Source organism: Nerophis ophidion, linkage group LG05 (genome assembly GCF_033978795.1).
Source record: "Nerophis ophidion isolate RoL-2023_Sa linkage group LG05, RoL_Noph_v1.0, whole genome shotgun sequence".
NCBI lineage: Eukaryota > Metazoa > Chordata > Actinopteri > Syngnathiformes > Syngnathidae > Nerophis > Nerophis ophidion.
In genome coordinates this window covers 79470026-79489359 of record NC_084615.1, presented here as the reverse complement: position 1 = coordinate 79489359, position 19334 = coordinate 79470026, and the positions used below count along the sequence as shown (strand labels likewise).

Genomic DNA, 19334 nt, shown 5'->3' with positions numbered 1-19334 from the left:
TGCCCCGCCTTCCGCCCGATTGTAGCTGAGATAGGCGCCAGCGCCCCCCGCGACCCCAAAAGGGAATAAGTGGTAGAAAATGGATGGATGGATATATATGAAATACTTGGTGAATTCTAGCTGTAAATAAACTCCTTCCCTCTTAACCACGCCCCCGACCACGCCCCCCACCTCCCGAAATCGGAGGTCTCAAGGTTGGCAAGTATGGTCCAGGGTGTATGATGCCTTTTGCCCAATTTCAGCTGGGATAGGCTCAAGCACACCTGCGACCCTTATGAAGACAAGCCGGATAGCAACTGAATGGATGTAACCTAGAAAACCTGTTCCAGGACAGGCGTGGTGTTCAGGTCTGTGAGACCTGTTTTAATTTTTTATTAAAAGAAAAACGATACGATTAATTAATTTTTGAAACTGAGACTCACTGACTTTGGCTCATTTTCTGTGAAGAACATATATGCTCTCATTTTCATGCACATTTTACCCACTGATCTTCTGAGGGTCAAATGTGCGAGAAAATGAGAGCAGACAGTGTTGACAAACAATGTTGCAACCTTGTGTGGGAACGGCAAGTGCAGAAACACAAAAGAAGAATCCCTGTGGGATGCAGAAACTGGCAGAGAAATTTTCCGTGCAACGCTCATATTGTTGTTACTCAGCCAGCGTTTGTGGGTCTGATGGACCCGTTGCATTTTGTGGCTTTTAATGCCTCACAATCAAACAATTTTATGTTAAAATACTGAACAGATGTTTATTGGGATATGGTAAAATCTGTTCAGTATTTTAACATAAAATATGCAAAATACAACGGGTCCATCAGACCCACATGCTGGATGAGTAACAACAAAATGAACATTACACAAGGGATAAGACATTTTATACATTTGTAACATTTCTGCATAGTTGGGTATTTCTGGACTGTGTAGCCAGGATACCGGGGAAGGCGTTATAGCTCGGTTGGTAGAGCGGCCGTGCCAGCAACTTGGGGGTTGCAGGTTCGATTCCCGCTTCTGCCATCCTAGTCACTGCCGCTGTGTCCTTGGTCAAGACACTTTACCCACTTGCTCCCACTGCCACCCACACTGGTTTAAATGGAACTTAGATATTGGGTTTCACTATGTAAAGCGCTATGAGTCACTAGAGAAAAAGTGCTATATAAATATAATTCAAAAAAATTCAATTCAAGACAGAACAGTTGGGATGTCCTTTCAGTCATTTCTCATTCTATAGGTGTCAGTGGCACCACTAACTATCGTGTCAAATCACCTAAGATGATGTGGCAGGCCACATCAAATATTGTGGTGAGCCACGTAAAAAAATGACTCAGCGGGCCACCCTAAAAGTTGGGACGGAAAACATAAAATTGAGTGGCGGACCACATTAAAATAAAATGGCAGACCACGTAAAATGTGACAAACCACTTTAAATGATGTGGTGTGCCCGTTTAGATAAAAGTGTTGACCACAAAAAAGGATTTGGTGGGCCACTCTAAATAGTAATGTGCAATGTCTTGGCGGGCAGAACTAAATGATGTGGCGGACCAGAGAAAACATAAAAAAGTAGCGCACCACATAAAATGATATGGTGGGCCACACTTAAATAATGTGGTGCATTACATTTAAGATGACTTGGCGGACCGCTCTAAATGTTGTGGCGGACCACATAAAATAAGTTGGCGGGCCACGTAAAATAATGTGGTGGACCATATTTGAAATGATTTGGCGGACCACATAAAATGGTCTGCCGGAACACATAAAATGATGTGGCAGGCCACTCTAAATAACAACCTTAAAAAATTATTTGGCGGCCCACCCTAAAAGTTGTGGCAGACAACCTAAAATTGAGTGGCGCACCACGTAAAATGTGACAAACGACATTAAATGATGTGGTGTGCCCTTTTAAATAAAGTGTTAACCACAAAAAAAATGACTTGGTGGGCCAACCTAAATGGTGGAGTGCAATGTCTTGGCGGGCCAAACTAAATGATGTGGCGGAGCAGAGAAAACATAAAAAAGTGGCATACCACATAAAATGATATGGCGGGTCATTCTAAATAATGTGGTGCATCACATTTAAGATGACTTGGTGGACCACTCTAAATGTCGTGGTGGACCATATGAAATAAGTTTGCGGGCCACATAAAGTTAAGTGGCGGACCACATTAAATGATGCGGTGGACCATATTTGAAATGATTTGGCGGACCACATAAAATGGTGTGCCAGATCACATAAAATGGTGTAGCAGGCCACTCTAAATAACAACTTTAAAAAATTACTTGGCGGGCCACCCTAAAAGTTGTGGCAGACAACATAAACTTGAGTGGCGCACCACGTTAAACCACATAAAATGTGACAAACCATATTAAATGATGTGGTGTGCCACTTTTAAATAAAGTGTTAACCACAAAAAAAATGACTTGGTGGGCCAACCTAAATGGTGGGGTGCAATGTCTTGGCGGGCCAAACCAAATAATGTGGCGGACCAGAGAAAACATTAAAAAGTGCCATACCACATAAAATGATATGCCCGGGTCACTCTAAATAATTTGGTGCATCACATTTAAAATGACTTGGTGGACCACTCTAAATGTTGTGGTGGACCATATTTGAAATGATTTGGCGGACCACATAAAATGGTGTGCCAGATCACATTAAATGGTGTGGCAGGCCACACTAAATAACAACCTAAAAAAATTACTTGGCGGGCCACCCTAAAAGTTGTGGCAGACAACATAAAATTGCGTGGCGGACCATATTAAATGAAATGGCAGGCCACATAAATGAGTGCGGCGGGCCATGTAAAATAAGTTGGTTGGCCACGTAAAATGGGACACACCACTTGTAAATGATGTGGCGTGCCACGTAAAAATAAAGTTTTGACCACAAAAAATGACTTGGTGGGTAATGATGTGGCGGACCAGATAAAATGAAATGTGGCTGACCACCAAAATTACTGGCAGGCAAGTCTAAATATTGTTGTGCAATACATTTAGAATGACTTGGCGGACCACCCTAAATGTTGTGGCAGACCATATAAAATAAATTGGTGGGCCACATAAAATTAAATTGCAGATCACGAAAAATGTAATGGCGAACCACATACGTAAAATGACTTGGTGCCAGACCACATAAAAATTATGTAGCAGGCCAAAATAATAACGTAAAATGACTTGGCAGGCCACTCTAAATGATGTGCCGGACCACTTCAAAAAAAGTGGGTGATCCATTTCCTCGGCCCTCGCATAGTTTTTATTTATTTATTATAATTAATAAATACAATTTTTTTTTTAAATCGATATTTCAGTAAAAACAAAAAAGGCAGCTGAGTCGCTGCAACTTCACCGTAAAATTTAGGATGTTTTTTACAGCATATTACCTTTTTTTTTTACTGTAAAATCCTGGCAACTGAGCTGCCAGTTTTGTTTATACTGTAAAATAATAGTATCATATTTGTTACATTATTAGATCATACAGTTTAAAATATACTCAATAGCATGCAATACATGTATTTATGTCTGTCACAATGAAAAGATTACATTTAGTAAAGGATATTATGCTTTATTAACTCCAATTATTTCAGGGCCTCCGTGGGCCGCTTTAAACGATGTGGCGGGTCCAACCTGGCCCCCGGGACTTGAGTTTGACACCCGTGCTCGTGTGTTTTGAGGATTATTTTGTCCCCCAAGTTTTGAACTGAACCCGAGCAGCTGCTATGGGATTTAGTCCTCGGGCTGCAACTTAAATTGGCCTTATTTTGTGTTTGTGTTTTATTTCTAGTGCATATATGTGGTAGCAGCATTTTTATTGACATTTTTTGCATCACCCCATTTTTATGTTTGCACTTGTAGTTGTGTCAAAATAAAAGATGACTGGAAGGGTCGTCTTGTATTTTATTCGAGAATCAGAATCGAAAATACCATTTATTTGTATATTGTTATTTACAGATAAACACTGACATTTATTATTGATATATTGTTATTTACAGATACAAACTGACATGTATTATTTATATGTTGTTATTTACAGATTAACATTGACATTTATTATTTATATATTGTTATTTAAAGATAAACACTGACATTGTTTATTGATATATTGTTATTTACAGATAAACACTGACATTTATTGTTTATATATTGTTATTTACAAATACACTGCCATGCATTATTTATATACTGTTATTTACAGATAAACACTGACATTAAATGTTGATATATTGTTATTGTCGAATACACTGACCCCAAAAGGGACAAGCGGTAGAAAACGGATGGAAGTATATTGTTATTTACAGACAAATACTGACGTTTTTATTGATATACTGTTATTAACAGATAAACACTGACATTTTTTTATATAATTTTATTTACAAATAAACACTGACATGTATTATTGACATATTATTAACAGATAAACACTGACATTTTTTATTAATGTATTATTTACAGATTAACATTTATTATTTATATATTGTTATTTACAGATAAACACAACATTTATTATTTATATATTGTTATTTACAAAGAAACACTGACATGTATTATTTATTTATTGCTATTTACAGATAAATTCTGACATGTATTATTTATATACTGTTATTTACAGATTAACAACATTTAGTATTTATATATTTTATATTGATAAACACTGATATGTATTAGTCATACGTTTGTATATTGTTATTTAGAGATAAACACTGATATGTATTATTGGTATATTGTTATTTACAGATAAACACTGACATTTATTATTGACATATTATTTACAGATAAACACTGGCATTTATTATTAACATATTATTTAAAGATAAACACTGACATTTATTATTGACATATTATTTCCAGATAAACACTGACATTTATTATTAACATATTATTTACAGTTAAACACTGGCATTTATTATTAACATATGATTTTCAGATAAACACTGACTTTTATTATTAACATGTTATTTCCAGATAAACACTGACATTTATTATAGACATATTATTTACAGATAAACACTGACATTTATTATTGACATGTTTTTATTTACAAATAAACACTGACATTTATTATTAACATATCATTTACAGATAAACACTGACATTCATTATTGACATGTTTTTATTTAAAAATAAACACTGACATTTATTATTAACATTATATTTATGGATAAACACTGACATTTATTATTGACATATTATTTCCAGATAAACACTGACATTTATCATTAACGTATTATTTCCAGATAAAAATTGACATTTATTATTAACATATTATTTACAGATAAACACTGACATTTATTATTAACGTATTATTTACAGATAAACACTGACATTTATTATCAACATATTATTTACAAATAAACACTGACATTTATTATTAACATATTATTTACAGATAAACACTGACATTTATTATTGACATTATTTTACAGATAAACACTGACATTTATTATTAACGTATTATTTACAGATAAACACTGACATTTATTATCAACATTTTTCCATTTTCTACCGCTTATTCCCTTTCGGGGTCGCGGGGGGCGCTGGCGCCTATCTCAGCTACAATCGGGCGGAAGGCGGGGTACACCCTGGACAAGTCGCCACCTCATCGCAGGGCCAGCACAGATAGACAGACAACATTCACACACTAGGGCCAATTTAGTGTTGCCAATCAACCTATCCCCAGGTGCATGTCTTTGGAGGTGGGAGGAAGCCGGAGCATATTATTTACAGATAAACACTGACATTTATTATTGACATGTTTTTATTTACAAATAAACACTGACATTTATTAATAACATATTATTTACAGATAAACACTGACATTTATTATTGACATGTTTTTATTTACAAATAAACACTGACATTTATTATTAACATATTATTTACGGATAAACACTGACATTTATTATTAACATATTATTTACGGATAAACACTGACATTTATTATTAACATATTATTTACGGATAAACACTGACATTTATTATTAACATATTATTTACGGATAAACACTGACATTTATTATTGACATATTATTTACGGATAAACACTGACATTTATTATTAACATATTATTTACGGATAAACACTGACATTTATTATTAACATATTATTTACGGATAAACACTGACATTTATTATTAACATATTATTTATGGATAAACACTGACATTTATTATTGACATATTATTTCCAGATAAACACTGACATTTATCATTAACGTATTATTTACAGATAAAAATTGACATTTATTATTAAGATATTATTTACAGATAAACACTGACATTTATTATTGACATGTTCTTATTTACAAATAAACACATTTATTTATTAACATATTATTTACAGATAAACACGGACATTTAATATTGACACGTTGTTATTTACAAATAAACACTGGCATGTATTAATTGTATAATGTTATTTAAGGCATTTAAAAGGTAAAAGGTAAAACTACGAAGGTAAAAGTCGGGACTTGGCAGCTTTCTAAGGGCGCATCGGTGCTTTTATTTTGATTCAACAGCTGTGCGGGCCCGTTGCGAGCTGACCAATAGCAGCGCCTGACGTTATCAGCAGAGGGAAAAAAAACCCAGGGTCGCCATAACACAGCAGTGGAAACGGCAGAGAAGTGGCTGGAAAACAAAAGACAAGGCGCACTGCTCCTCAACACTTGGTATGCTCTTGCAGGTAAAAACAACAACAAAAAAACGCCCTAAACAATAGCCCGGATTTCCACTCGCCTCGGCGCACTTTGTCGCCTCAAGTCGGACACAGAAACCCTCTCCTTGTTATTTTTTTATTTTTTTTTAAAGTCGGGTCAGCTTTCGAATAATTGGATCTGTTAGCATGTGGCTAACGAGTGCTAAGCTAACTAGCTCGGAACAAGTCGCGCTTGCGAGGAAGTCGCCGAGCAAGCTCTGCGTTTCCCGTCTGCTCGCAACAACGACGACGAATGTGTTCGATCCCCGCTCTTTGATGGCTAGTTGGCCCGGGCTGCAGACAACTATTGCGGGGCTTCTTGGCCTAGCGGCAGGCTGTTATGTAAACAACTATACTGTATCTCTGCAAGTCACCCCGCTCGTCCCGTTAACAAGCTCGCCGAGGCAGAACCAGCGTCTCCGGGGGCGTCCAGTCCGGGTTAAGTCTGCCTTATGTGGAAGTTTAATGCCCAACAATACCACATTTAGCCTGAGCTAGGCTAACCAGCTAGCCCCAATGGCTAGGAAGCTCGCCTAAACCAATGGTTCTCAACCACTGTGCCGCGGCACACTAGTGTGCCGTGGGAGATTGTGTAATTTCACCTATTTGGGCTAAAAATATTATTTTGCAAACCTCAAATTATAGTCTGCAAATGATGTGTCTGTGCAGAGTAACCGTGTAATACTCTTCCATATCAGTAGGTGGCAGCCGATAGCTAATTGCTTTGTAGACATCGGAAACAGCGGGAGGCAGTGTGCAGGTAAAAAGGTGTCTAATGCTTAAAGGCCTACTGAAAGCCACTACTACCGACCACGCAGTCTGATAGTTTATATATCAATGATGAAATGTTAAAGGCCTACTGAAATGAGATTGTCTTATTTAAACGGGGTTAGCAGGTATGTGTCATACTTCATCATTTCGCAATATTGCCATATTTTTGCTGAAGAGATTTAGTAAAGAACATCCACGATAAAGTTCGCAACTGGAGAAAAGCCCTGCCTCTACCGGAAGTCGCAGATGATGACGTCACCCGTTGAGGGCTCTGTCACGCCAAATTTCTTCTCCCTACAAAAACCTTCCCCCACCCATTTACTTCCAGGGTCATGATTAATACAAACGTTTCGTTAACGCTATATTTTTTTAAAAATAACGCTATATTATAAAAAATACAAACGTTTTGTTAACGCTATATTATAAAAAAAATGACTTACAAACACAAGCCATGGGATGACATAAGAGGAAACGTGACCCCAGAAGTAAATATGTCATCCCATATCTTGTGTTTGTAAACAGTTTTTAAAATTTTTTTATAATATAGCGTTAACAAAACGTCTGTATTTTTATAATATAGCGTTAACAAAACGTCTGTATTAATCATGACCCCGGAAATAAATGGGGTGTGAAGGTTTTTGTACGGGGGAATACATTTGGCGTGACAGCTCCTCACATATTTACATTGTTTATAATGGGAGCCTCCGACAAAAAGTGCTATTCAGACCGAGAAAACGACAATTTCCCCATTAATTTGAGCAAGGATGAAAGGTTCGTGTTTGAGGATATTGATAGCGACAGACTAAAAAAATAATAATAAAAGAAAAACGCGATTGCAAATGGATTCATATGTTTTTAGAGACATTTACTAGGATAATTCTGGGAAATCCCTTATGTTTATATTATGTTGCTAGTGTTTTAGTGAGTTTAACAGTACCTGATAGTCGCAAGTGTACGTCCACGGCCGGGTGTTGACGCGCAGTGTCTCGGGGAAGTCGACTGCAGCTGTACGGGAGGCGCAAGCTCAGCTGATCTCCGGTAAGAAGCGACTTTTTGACCACAATTTTCTCACCGAAACCTGCTGGTTGACAAGTGGTCGGGATCCATGTCCGCTGTGATCCACAGGAAAGTTTCAACTCCGTGAATTCTAAACAAGGAATCAGCATGTGTTTGTGTGGCTAAAGGCTAAAGCTTCCCAACTCCAGCTTGTTTCTTTGACTTCTCTAATATTAATTGAACAAATTGCAAAAGATTTAGCGACACAGTTCTCTTAAATACTGCGTAATTGTGCCGTTAAAGAAGACGACATTTAGCTGTGTGTGTGTGCAGCGCTCATACTTCCTAAAAACCCGTGACGTCTTGCGTACACGTCATCATTACACAACGTTTTTAAGACTAAACTCACGGAAATTTAAAATTGCAATTTAGTAAACTAAAAAGGCTGTATTGGCATGTGTTGCAATGTTAATATTTCATCATTGATATATAAACTATCAGACTGCGTGGTCGCTAGTAGTGGCTTTCAGTAGGCCTTTAACATTGCAACACATGCCAATACGGCCTTTTTAGTTTACTAAATTGCAATTTTAAATTTCCCGGGACTTATTTCTTGAAAACGTCGCGTAATGATGACGTGTACGCGTGACGTCACGGGCTGTTATGAATATGAGCGCTGAACACACACACAGCTAAAAGTTGTCTGCTTTAACGGCATAATTACACAGTATTTTGGAGATCTGTGTTGCTGAATCTTTTGCAATTTCTTCAATTAATATTGGAGAAGTCAAAGTACAAAGACAGAGTTGGGAAGCTTTAGCCTTTAGCCACACAAACACACGGTGATTCCTTGTTTAAAATTCCCGGAGGTGAAAATTTACTATGGATCACAGGAAACATGGATCCTGACCACTTGTCAACCAGCAGGTTTCGGTGAGAAAAAAGTGGTTAGAAAGTCGCCTCTTACCGGATATCAGCTGAGCTTGTGCCGCCCGTACAGCTGCCGTCGACTTCCCCGAGACACTGCGCGTCAACACCCGGCCGTGGACGTACACTTCCGACTATCAGGTACTGTTAAACTCGCTAAAGCACTCGCAACACAATAGAAAGATAAGGGATTTCCCAGAAGTATCCTAGTAAATTTCTCTAAAACATGAATGCGTCTCAATGCAACGCGATTGCAATCGCGTTTTTTTTTTTTTTCCTAGTGCGTCGCTATCAATATCCTCAAACACAAATCTTTCATCCTCGCTTAAATTAATGGGAACATTGTTGTTTTCTCGGTCCGAATAGCTGTTTTTGTTGGAGGCTCCCATTAAAGTCGATGTGAATATATGAGGAGCCATCAACATGTGACGTCATCTTCTGCGACTTCCGGTAGAGGCAGGGCTTTTCTCCAGTTGCAAACTTTTATCGTGGATGTTCTCTACTAAATCCTTTCAGCAAAAATATGGCAATATCGCAAAATGATCAAGTATGACACATAGAATGGACCTGCTATCCCCGTTTGAATGAGAAAATCTCATTTCAGTAGCCCTTTAAATCAAAAAATAAACAAAAGGTGAGTGCCTCTAAGAAAAAGTATTGAAGCTCAGGGAAGGCTATGCAGAACAAAACTACAACTGAACTGGTTACAAAGTAAACAAAAACAGAATGCTGGACGACAGCATAGACTTACTGTGTATGTACAATGTACATCCGAACATGACAATCAACAATGTCCCCACAAAAAAGGATAAAAACAACTGAAATATTCTTGATTTCTAAAACAAAGTAGATGTGGGAAATTTCGCTTAAAGGAAGACATGAACTACTACAGGAGAATACCAAAAAATGAGAAAAAGCCACCAAAATTGGAGAGCAAGACAAGAAGTTAAACACTACACACAGGAAAACTGCAAAAAACTCCAAATAAGTCACGGCGTGATGTGACAGGTGGTGACAGTACACCTACTTTGAGACAAGACCTATATTGATGCATGGTTTAATTCATATTCAACAATTGCGACAACTACTTTTTGCTGTCAACATACTTTCATTTTTTAATGATTTCTGTTGGTGGTGTGCCTCCAGATTTTTGTCAATGCAAAAAATGTGCCTTGGCTCAAAAAAAGGTTGAAAAACACTGGCCTAAACTATCTTTGAATCTCTGTCAAACTGAAAAAAAAATAATGCTATTTAGTAACAGCAGAAGAGAAAGTGAAACCCAAATACATTTAGATGGAGTAAGTATCGAAAGGGAGAAAGAAAACACATTTTTTTGTCTGTAATAATAAATGCTAAAATTAATTGGAAATATCATGTAAATAATGTACAACATAAAGTGGCAAGAAACACGTCAATGATGAATAGAGCAAAACAAGTTCTAGACCAATAAAACACTTCATATTCTCTACTGCTCGCTAGTGTTACCATATCTGAGTTGAAGTGCAGAAATATGAGTAAACTACATTCACTGGCGGTGCTACAAAAAAAAAGATCAATTAGAACAGTGGTTCTCAACCTTTTTTCAGTGATGTACCCCCTGTGAACATTGTTTTATTTCAAGTACCCCCTAATCAGAGCAAAGCATTTTTGGTGGAAAAAAAGAGATAAAGAAGTAAAATACAGCACTATGTCATCAGTTTCTGATTCATTAAATTGTATAACAGTGCAAAATATTGCTCATTTGTAATGGTCTTCTCTTGAACTATTTGGGGAAAAAAAGATATAAAAATAACTAAAAACTTGTTGAAAAATAAAAAAAAGTGATTCAATTATAAATAAAGATCTTTACACATAGAAGTAATCATCAACTTAAAGTGCCCTCTTTGGGGATTGTAATAGAGATTCATCTGGATTCATCAACTTACTTCTAAACATTCCTTCACAAAAAAATTAATCTTTAACATCAATATTTATGGAACATCCATCCATTTTTCTACCGCTTATTCCCTTTGGAGTCACGGGGGTGCTGGTGCCTATCTTAGCTACAATCGGGCGGAAGGCAGTGTACACCTTGGACAGGTCGCCAAGTCATCGCATATTTATGGAACATGTCCACAAAAAATCTAGCTGTCAACACTGAATATTGTATTGTTGTATTTTTTTTCACAGCTTAGGGCGGCGTAGCTCGGTTGGTAGAGTGGCCGTGTTAGCAACTTGAGGGTTGCAGGTTCGATTCCCGCTTCCGCCATCCTAGTCACTGCCGTTGTGTCCTTGGGCAAGACACTTCACCCACCTGCTCCCAGTGCCACCCACACTGCTTTAAATGTAACTTAGATATTGGCTGTCACTATGTAAAGCGCTTTGAGTCACTCGAGAAAAGCGCTATATAAATATAATTCACTTCACTTTATTAACTTACATTCCTATTTTATTAAAGTATTATTCAATAAATATATTTATAAAGGATTTTTTAATTGTTGCTATTTTTAAAATATTAAAAAAAAAAATCTCACGTACCCCTTGGCATACCTTCAAGTACCCCCATTTGAGAACCACTGAATTAGAATAATACATAATCTTGGGTATAGAGAACATGCAATCTATGGCTGGGCGATATTGGTTTTCATTAATATCTCAATATTTTTATGCCATATCGCAATATATATACATTATGATATTTTGCCTTGGCCTTGAATGAACACTTGATGCATATAATGACAGCAGTATGATGATTCTATGTGTCTACATTCAAACATTCTTCTTCATACTGCATTCATGTACGCTTATTTTAAACTTTCATGCAGAGAGGGAAATCACAACTAAGTCAATTGACCAAAACTGTATTTATTAAAAGCTCTTCATTCTCTCACGGGTGACTTTTTAAATGAAAGAACAAATTAGTAGTGTTGCTACCTTTTTGTAGTCACACTTCTGCTGCATACTTTGCATATTGCTGTTGTCTGCTGAATATCTTCCCACTTGAAGCCAAACCACCAGATGATGGATCCCCTGCTCTTTATTTTGTGCGTTTATTGTTCTTCCTCCATTTGTGATCAGTCTCGCACCATCTCTCTCTTGTATTGTCACAAGCTCCGCTCGACCTGCCTCAGCTAACGTTAGCCATGCTGCTACCTCTCTGGTCGGTGAAAGCGTATGACGCTAGACGCGCGAGAGTACGTGACGTATGTAAGAAGGCGGGCTTGTTTTCTGTCTCCGTGAGAAGGAGAGACGAGGGTGAGTGAGAAACGCCTGTATTTTAATGCCCTTTGCTAACGTTAGCAAGGGTAAGGTTAGCTCTCGGCGAGAGCATGTGACGTATGTAAAAGGGTGGGCTTGTTTTACGTCTCTGTGAGAAGAAGAGACGAGAAGGAGGGAGAAACGCCTGTAGTGTAATGCCCGCAGCTAAAAGCAGCTGCGTGAGAATGTATACTCGAATATTACGATATTGTCATTTTCTGTATCGCACAGAAACAAACCCGCGATGCAAACCCTTTATTGAAATTCAACGATTTGGTGCGTTTGCAAACCGCTAAAATGATGCACAAAGCAAACTATAACCTGCCGCCCAAGAACGTACAACAATTGTTCTCGACAAAAGAGGACAAATATAACCTTATAGCTGTGGTTTTTAACCTGGATTCAATTAAACCCACCCGACTCGTGTAAACAAAAACTTCTCCCTATCGCCGTATTAAGGATACCCCCAAATAGGGCTGGGCGATGTATCGATACAAACGATATATCCCAGGTTTGTCTCTGTGCGATATAGAATATGACTATATGGTAATATTCGAGTATACTTTCTCACGCAGTTGCTTTTAGCTGCGGGCATTACACTACATGCGTTTCTCACTCTTTCTTGTCTCTCCTTCTCACAGAGACGTAAAACAAGCCCGCCTTCTTACATACCTCACATACTCTCGCGCGTTTAGCGTCGTACGCTCTTGCCGAGCAGAGAGGTAGCAGCATGGCTAACGTTAGCTGAGGCAGGAGGCGCAAGGAGGATGGAGCGGACCCGAGTTGAGTGACATTACAAGAGAGAGAGGGTGCGAAACTGATCACAAATGGAGGAAGAACAATTATCCATTTCCATCCATTTACTACCGCTTATTCCCTTTCGGGGTTGCGGGGGGCGCTGGCAACAATTAATGCCCAAAAAAACAGCAGGGGGTCCATCATCTGGCGGTGGTGTGGCATTCAAGTGGCAATATATTCAGCACACAACAGCAATATACAAAGTATGCAGCAGAAGTGTTGCTATAAAAGGTAGCAGCACTAATAATTTGTTCTTTCATTTAAAAGTCACCCGCGAGAGAATTAAGAGTATTTAATAAATACAGTTTTGGTCAATTGACTTAGTTGTGATTTCCCTCTCTGCATGAAAGTTTAAAAGAAGCATATATGAATGCAGTATGAAGAAGAATCTTTTAATGTAGACACATAGAATCATCATACTGCTGTGATTATATACATCAAGTGTTCATTCAAGGCAAAGGAAAAATATCGAGATATATATCGTATATTGCGATATGGCATAAAAATATCGCGATATTAATAAAAGCCAATATCGCCCAGCCCTTCCCTCAAACAATATTCCCTATATTTTTCCATCTGATTCGCAGGTGTGTAATTTGTTGTGAGTTCATGCAGTGTGTTGGTTTTGTTCTTTGAACAATATGATGATTCATTTTGTGCCCCAGTAAAAAAAAAACAACAAAAAAACATAACTTTGTCTTGAATTTGAGAGAAAAAAAACATTTAGTTTCACTAAAGAAGGGTTCGGTGAATGCGCATATGAAACTGGAGGGGTTCGGTACCTCCAAAGAGGTTAAGAACCACTGCCATAGAGGAAAATCTCATTCAAAACATTTGTATGCTCGTTCGACACTTAAAACCTTTGGTATATCTGTATGTGGAATTAAATTATGGAACGGATTAAGTAAAGAAATTAAACAAAGCACCAATATGATTCTGATTAAGAGACGCTTCAATCTACAAGTCTTCACAAAGTACACAGAAGAATAATTATGATGAACATCTTGAACCCTTTTTTTATTGAGACAAACATTATTTGTGTATTTAATATTTGTATGCTTACCTAGGTGTAATATTTTTTTATTATTTATGTGTTCACTGTTTTATAACAGCGAACATGGAAATTGGATATAATTGCTATGGTTTGAAAAGGGGTCGGATTAAAAAGGCTCTGTTTCTCCCTACTTTTTGGACATGCTGTAATAAAACAACAGGAAATATGTGATGCATGACATTGCATCGTATGCATGTTCTAAATAAACTGGACTGAACTACAATTAGCTTTAATTTTAACGCTCTAAAACTACTTCCCGTGTAGCACTGTGGCTGGAATTGTTAAATAAATCATAAAAGTTGCATTTAACAGACAAAAATATATTATTTCTAGCTTGTGATCTTTTCATGAAACATGACAATTTGATTCAGGATGTGTATAGCACTTGATGAAAATCGATGACACAACTTATTATTCATGATATTTTTTTTTTTCCCCTCCTTCAGAAAAAACTATGCCAGACTCTCTAATGGCATTGATCTCTTTCTAGTGTTACAGGAATGCCCAAGGAAAAATATGACCCGCCGGATCCCAGGCGGATGTACACCATAATGTCCAGTGAAGAGGCAGCCAATGGGAAGAAGTCATACTGGGCTGAGCTGGAAATCAGTGGTGTGTATTATCCAACATAATTTTCTTTTTCTCGATAAATGTGTGCAGCTGTTTTTTCATGCAGTTTTGAAAGTGTAATTATGATAAACAGGTCCGTGAAGCTTGTAATTATCAATTCAAATGCTAGTTCAGGGCAAGGCTGTGTGATTCTGGGCAAAATGTGAATCGCAATTTAGTCAGAATTGCGACAGAACCTGATTTACCAATGTCTTAGATCTGTGCTGGATAATGAGTCGGGAGCATGAGGCTTTTATGGTGCGTTCCATTTGTACTAGGAAGTCAAAATATCCGAGTTCCAAGTCGGGATTTTAACTGGAATTAAAGATGAAGTCCCAACGATAGTCATACACACACTTGGTGTGGTGAAATGATCCTCTGCATTTGACCCATCCCCATGTTCACCTCTCTGGGAGGTGAGAGGAGCAGTGAGCAGCAGCGGTGGCCGCGCTCGGGAATCATTTTGGTGATTTAGCCCCCAATTCCAACCCTTAAGGCCGCGCGCCAAACAGGGAGGCAATGGGTCCCATTTTTATAGTCTTCGGTATGACTTATCCGGGGTTTGAACTCAGGGCGGCCACTCTAAGCACAAGGCCCCTCGAGCTCGGATTCCCGACTCGGAAAGTCGGAGCATTCTCACCTCCTTCTAGTTGCTTTCAAAGATTGCTGCTCTGGATGTAAACAATGATATATATTTCTATTATATCTGATATTCGAACTTCTGATCAGCCCTACATGGTGTATTGTTAAACGTTTATACATGTTAACGTTACTGTTGCGTAAACTACCGTATTTTTCGGGTTATAAGTCGCTCCGGAGTATACGTCGCAGCGGTCAAAAATGCATAATAAAGAAGGAAAAAACATATATACGTTGCACTGGAGTATAAGTCACATTTTTTGGGGAAATACCAAGAATAGACATTTGAAAGGCAATTTAAAATAAATAAAGAATAGTGAACAACAAGCTGAATAAGTGTAGGTTATATGAGGCATAAATAACTAACTGAGAAGGAGCCTGGTATGTTAACGAAACAATTTATGGTAAGAGTTATTCAAATAACTATAACATATAGAACATGCTATACGTTTACCAAACAATCTGTCACTCCTAATCGATAAATCTGATGAAATCTTCCTCGATGTCGCTTTTAAAAAAAAACTCTGCCAACTCCAGAGGTATGCGCCGCTTCCTCTTTGTCGTTTTCTGCTGCATATTTCACTACGTCCAACTTTTAATCTGCAGTACATGATTTCCGTTTTGGTGCCATTTTTGTTCAGCCCTTCTCAGTTTTTATAAGTTGCCGCCAACGTTGAAATGATCCATTTTAATAGCTACGGCAGTAGCATATAGCAGTTAGAGGCCTCCTGAAAGCCACTACTAGCGACTACGCAGTCTGATAGTTTATGTATCAATGATGAAATATTAACATTGCAACACATGCCAATACGGCCGCTTTAGTTTACTAAATTGCAATTTTAAATTTCCTGCGAAGTATCCTGTTAAAAAAGTCGCGGAATGATGACGCGTGCGCGTGACATCACCGGTTGTAGCGGACATGTCCTTCCAGCATACCATGAATTGATTAACGTGGACCCCGACTTAAACAAGTTGAAAAACTTATTGGGGTGTTACCATTTAGTGGTCAATTGTACTGACTATGTACTGAACTGTGCAATCTACTAATAAAAGTATCAATCAATCAATCAAAGCACCGCTCACGGCTAAAAGTTGTCTCTTTTCATCGCATAATTACACAGTATTCTGAACATCTGTGTTGCTGAATCTTTTGCAATTTGTTCAATTAATAACGGAGAAGTCAAAGAAGAAAGATGTAGGTGGGAAGGGGATTATTGCAGCTGCCTTTAGCAACAGAAACACAGCCGGTGTTTCCTTGTTTACATTCCTGAAGGTGAAGCTTTACTATGGAACAGAGCGGTCAAGCGAACATGGTTCTCTACCACATGCCAACCGACAGGTTTCGGTGAGAAAATTGTGGTAATAAGTCAGCTCTTACCGTAGACATGAGCGGAGTTTGCGTCCTCCTGGAGCCGCGGACTCTCTTACCTCCTCCCACCGGAGACACTGGCAGTCACCCGACCCGTGGCCACACCCCTCCGACTTTCAGGTACCATATAATCTCACTAAAACACTAGTTACACAATAAGCAGATAAGGGATTTTCCAGAATTATCCTAGTAAGTGTGTCTAATAACATCTGAATCGCTCCCACTGCCCTTGCCTTTTTTTTTTTTTTTTTTCTCTAGTCCTTCACTCTCCCTATCCTCATCCACAAATCTTTCATCCTCGCTCAAATTAATGGGGAAATGGTCGCTTTCTCGGTCCGAATCGCTCTCGCTGCTGGTGGCCTTGATTGTCAACAATGTTCAGATGTGAGGAGCTCCAAAACACGTGACGTCACGCGCACATCGTCTGCTACTTCCGGTACAGGCAAAGCTTTTTTATTAGCGACCAAAAGCTGCGAAATTTATCGCTGATGTTCTCTACTAAATCCTTTTAGCAAATATACGGCAATATCGCGAAATGATGAAGTATGACACATAGAATGGACCTGCTATCCCCGTTTAAATAAGAAAATCCCATTTCAGTTGGCCCATCCATCCCGCGACCCCGAAAGGGAATAAGCGGTAGAAAATGGATGGATGGATGGCATTTCAGTTGGCCTTTAGCATCCCATGACCCACAATGCACTTCTGCCATGACCCTCCCCCGCCAAATTCTTATTAGTTGACGTGTGTGTGACGATTGCTGACATTTTCTTTGTCTCTTTTACGAATGAGATAAATAATAATATTTAATATTTTACGGTAATGTGTTAATAATTTCACACATAAGTCGCTCCGGTGTATATGTCGCACTATGAAAAAAACTGCAATTTATAATCCGAAAAATACGGGAATTTGATTTTATGTGTTTTATATCTTCTACATTGCTAGCAATAGTGTGTGTTTCCTCTTCATCCACGATGTTTAAAGGTTACAGAAAGAGTGTATATATTCAGACAAGGCCAGCACAAACATAGCATTCGTGTACGTGGCCAGCTTGATTTCCGATCTCTTAACTGGAGCGCTCACAACTCTGCTGTGACGTCATTCCCAACTCCGACTTCTAACTTTCGAGGCAAATGGAACGCACCGCTATCTCATTGGCTAGCAGTGGTCGGAATAACTCAGTGGAGATTTGGGAACCCTAGTTCAAGGCTGAGCACAGCGTGATTAAGGCTGGACTGTGCAGAATGGCCATTGTTTTTTAATAATTTTTTTTAACTAGCAGACATTCTTCACGGAAGGACCAAAAATGACCATTGACAGATGGAATTTTCATAATGAAAATTAATAAAAAGTCAGAATGTAATCCATTGAGTCAAAAACAGGGTATATGCACTGCACAAAACAAGACATAAGAAGAAACCTCAATTCATTAATGTGATTGCTCCTCCCCTAAGCTGATGAATAATAAATGCCACCGGCCGGTGTTTCGCTCGTGGTGTTGGCCGTCAACTGGTAGAACCGGAGCATCGGAGCAAGCATGCTCTTTGGCTGGTGAGGCTTTGCTGGGGGATGAGGAGAGCGAGGAGCAAATGCTGGTCATCATGCTCACAACAGTCAGTTTTTCTTTTGTGATGCAGCTTGTATTATGACAAGTGCATGTTGGTATGAATCAAGGTTGCACATTTTTTGTGCAACCCCAGTTCAGGGTTTTGCACTATCGGAGTGGGGGTCATTTTTTATTATTTCTGATTCAATGCTATAATATTCATCATTATAGGGGACCTACTGCTTGGATTTACCTGAGGTCATGTCCAGCTATTTAATATACCTGTCTGTTCGCAATGGGTACAAGGCGCCATTAATGCCCTTAGCGTGCGTTGTTTTCATCGGTACAAACTGTTCAAATCGGGTGAAGGATAATGTTTGTTCAGACTTTCTCGAGGGGTAATCAAGAAGGGCGGGAGGAGTGCAAGATTTTACGAAAGACGACAAGAAACGTGGCACGCACTCCAGTCCAGGGGAGCACAGTCGAAGAACGTACAAGTTTGCAGTGACCCCTTTGTTAAAGGTTTAATATCATTTTAATATACTTTACTCTTTTAGTATTTCCCATCGAAGTAAACCATAAAGTTGGGTCACTAACACTTTGTCATAGGGCTGGGCGATAAGGCCTTTTATTAATAACTCGATATTTTTAGGCCATATCAGGATACATAATATATATCTTGATATTTTGCCTTAGCTTTGAATGA

At 38.4% G+C, this 19334-nt stretch overlaps 1 protein-coding gene across 2 annotated transcripts in view; it reads left to right on the top strand.

Moving 5' to 3' along the window:
- Window positions 1-6508: 6508 nt before the first annotated feature.
- Window positions 6509-19334, top strand: part of cnot6a (CCR4-NOT transcription complex, subunit 6a) — a 51719-nt gene continuing 38893 nt past the window's right edge. Inside the window, exons 1-2 of one of the 2 annotated variants that reach the window (XM_061902103.1) lie at window positions 6509-6667; window positions 14953-15074. In XM_061902103.1, the coding sequence (XP_061758087.1) occupies window positions 14963-15074 (112 nt within the window). In that variant the 5' untranslated portion in view covers window positions 6509-6667; window positions 14953-14962. The remainder of the gene's footprint in view (window positions 6668-14952; window positions 15075-19334) is intronic. The other variant, XM_061902104.1, reaches the window with a different exon arrangement.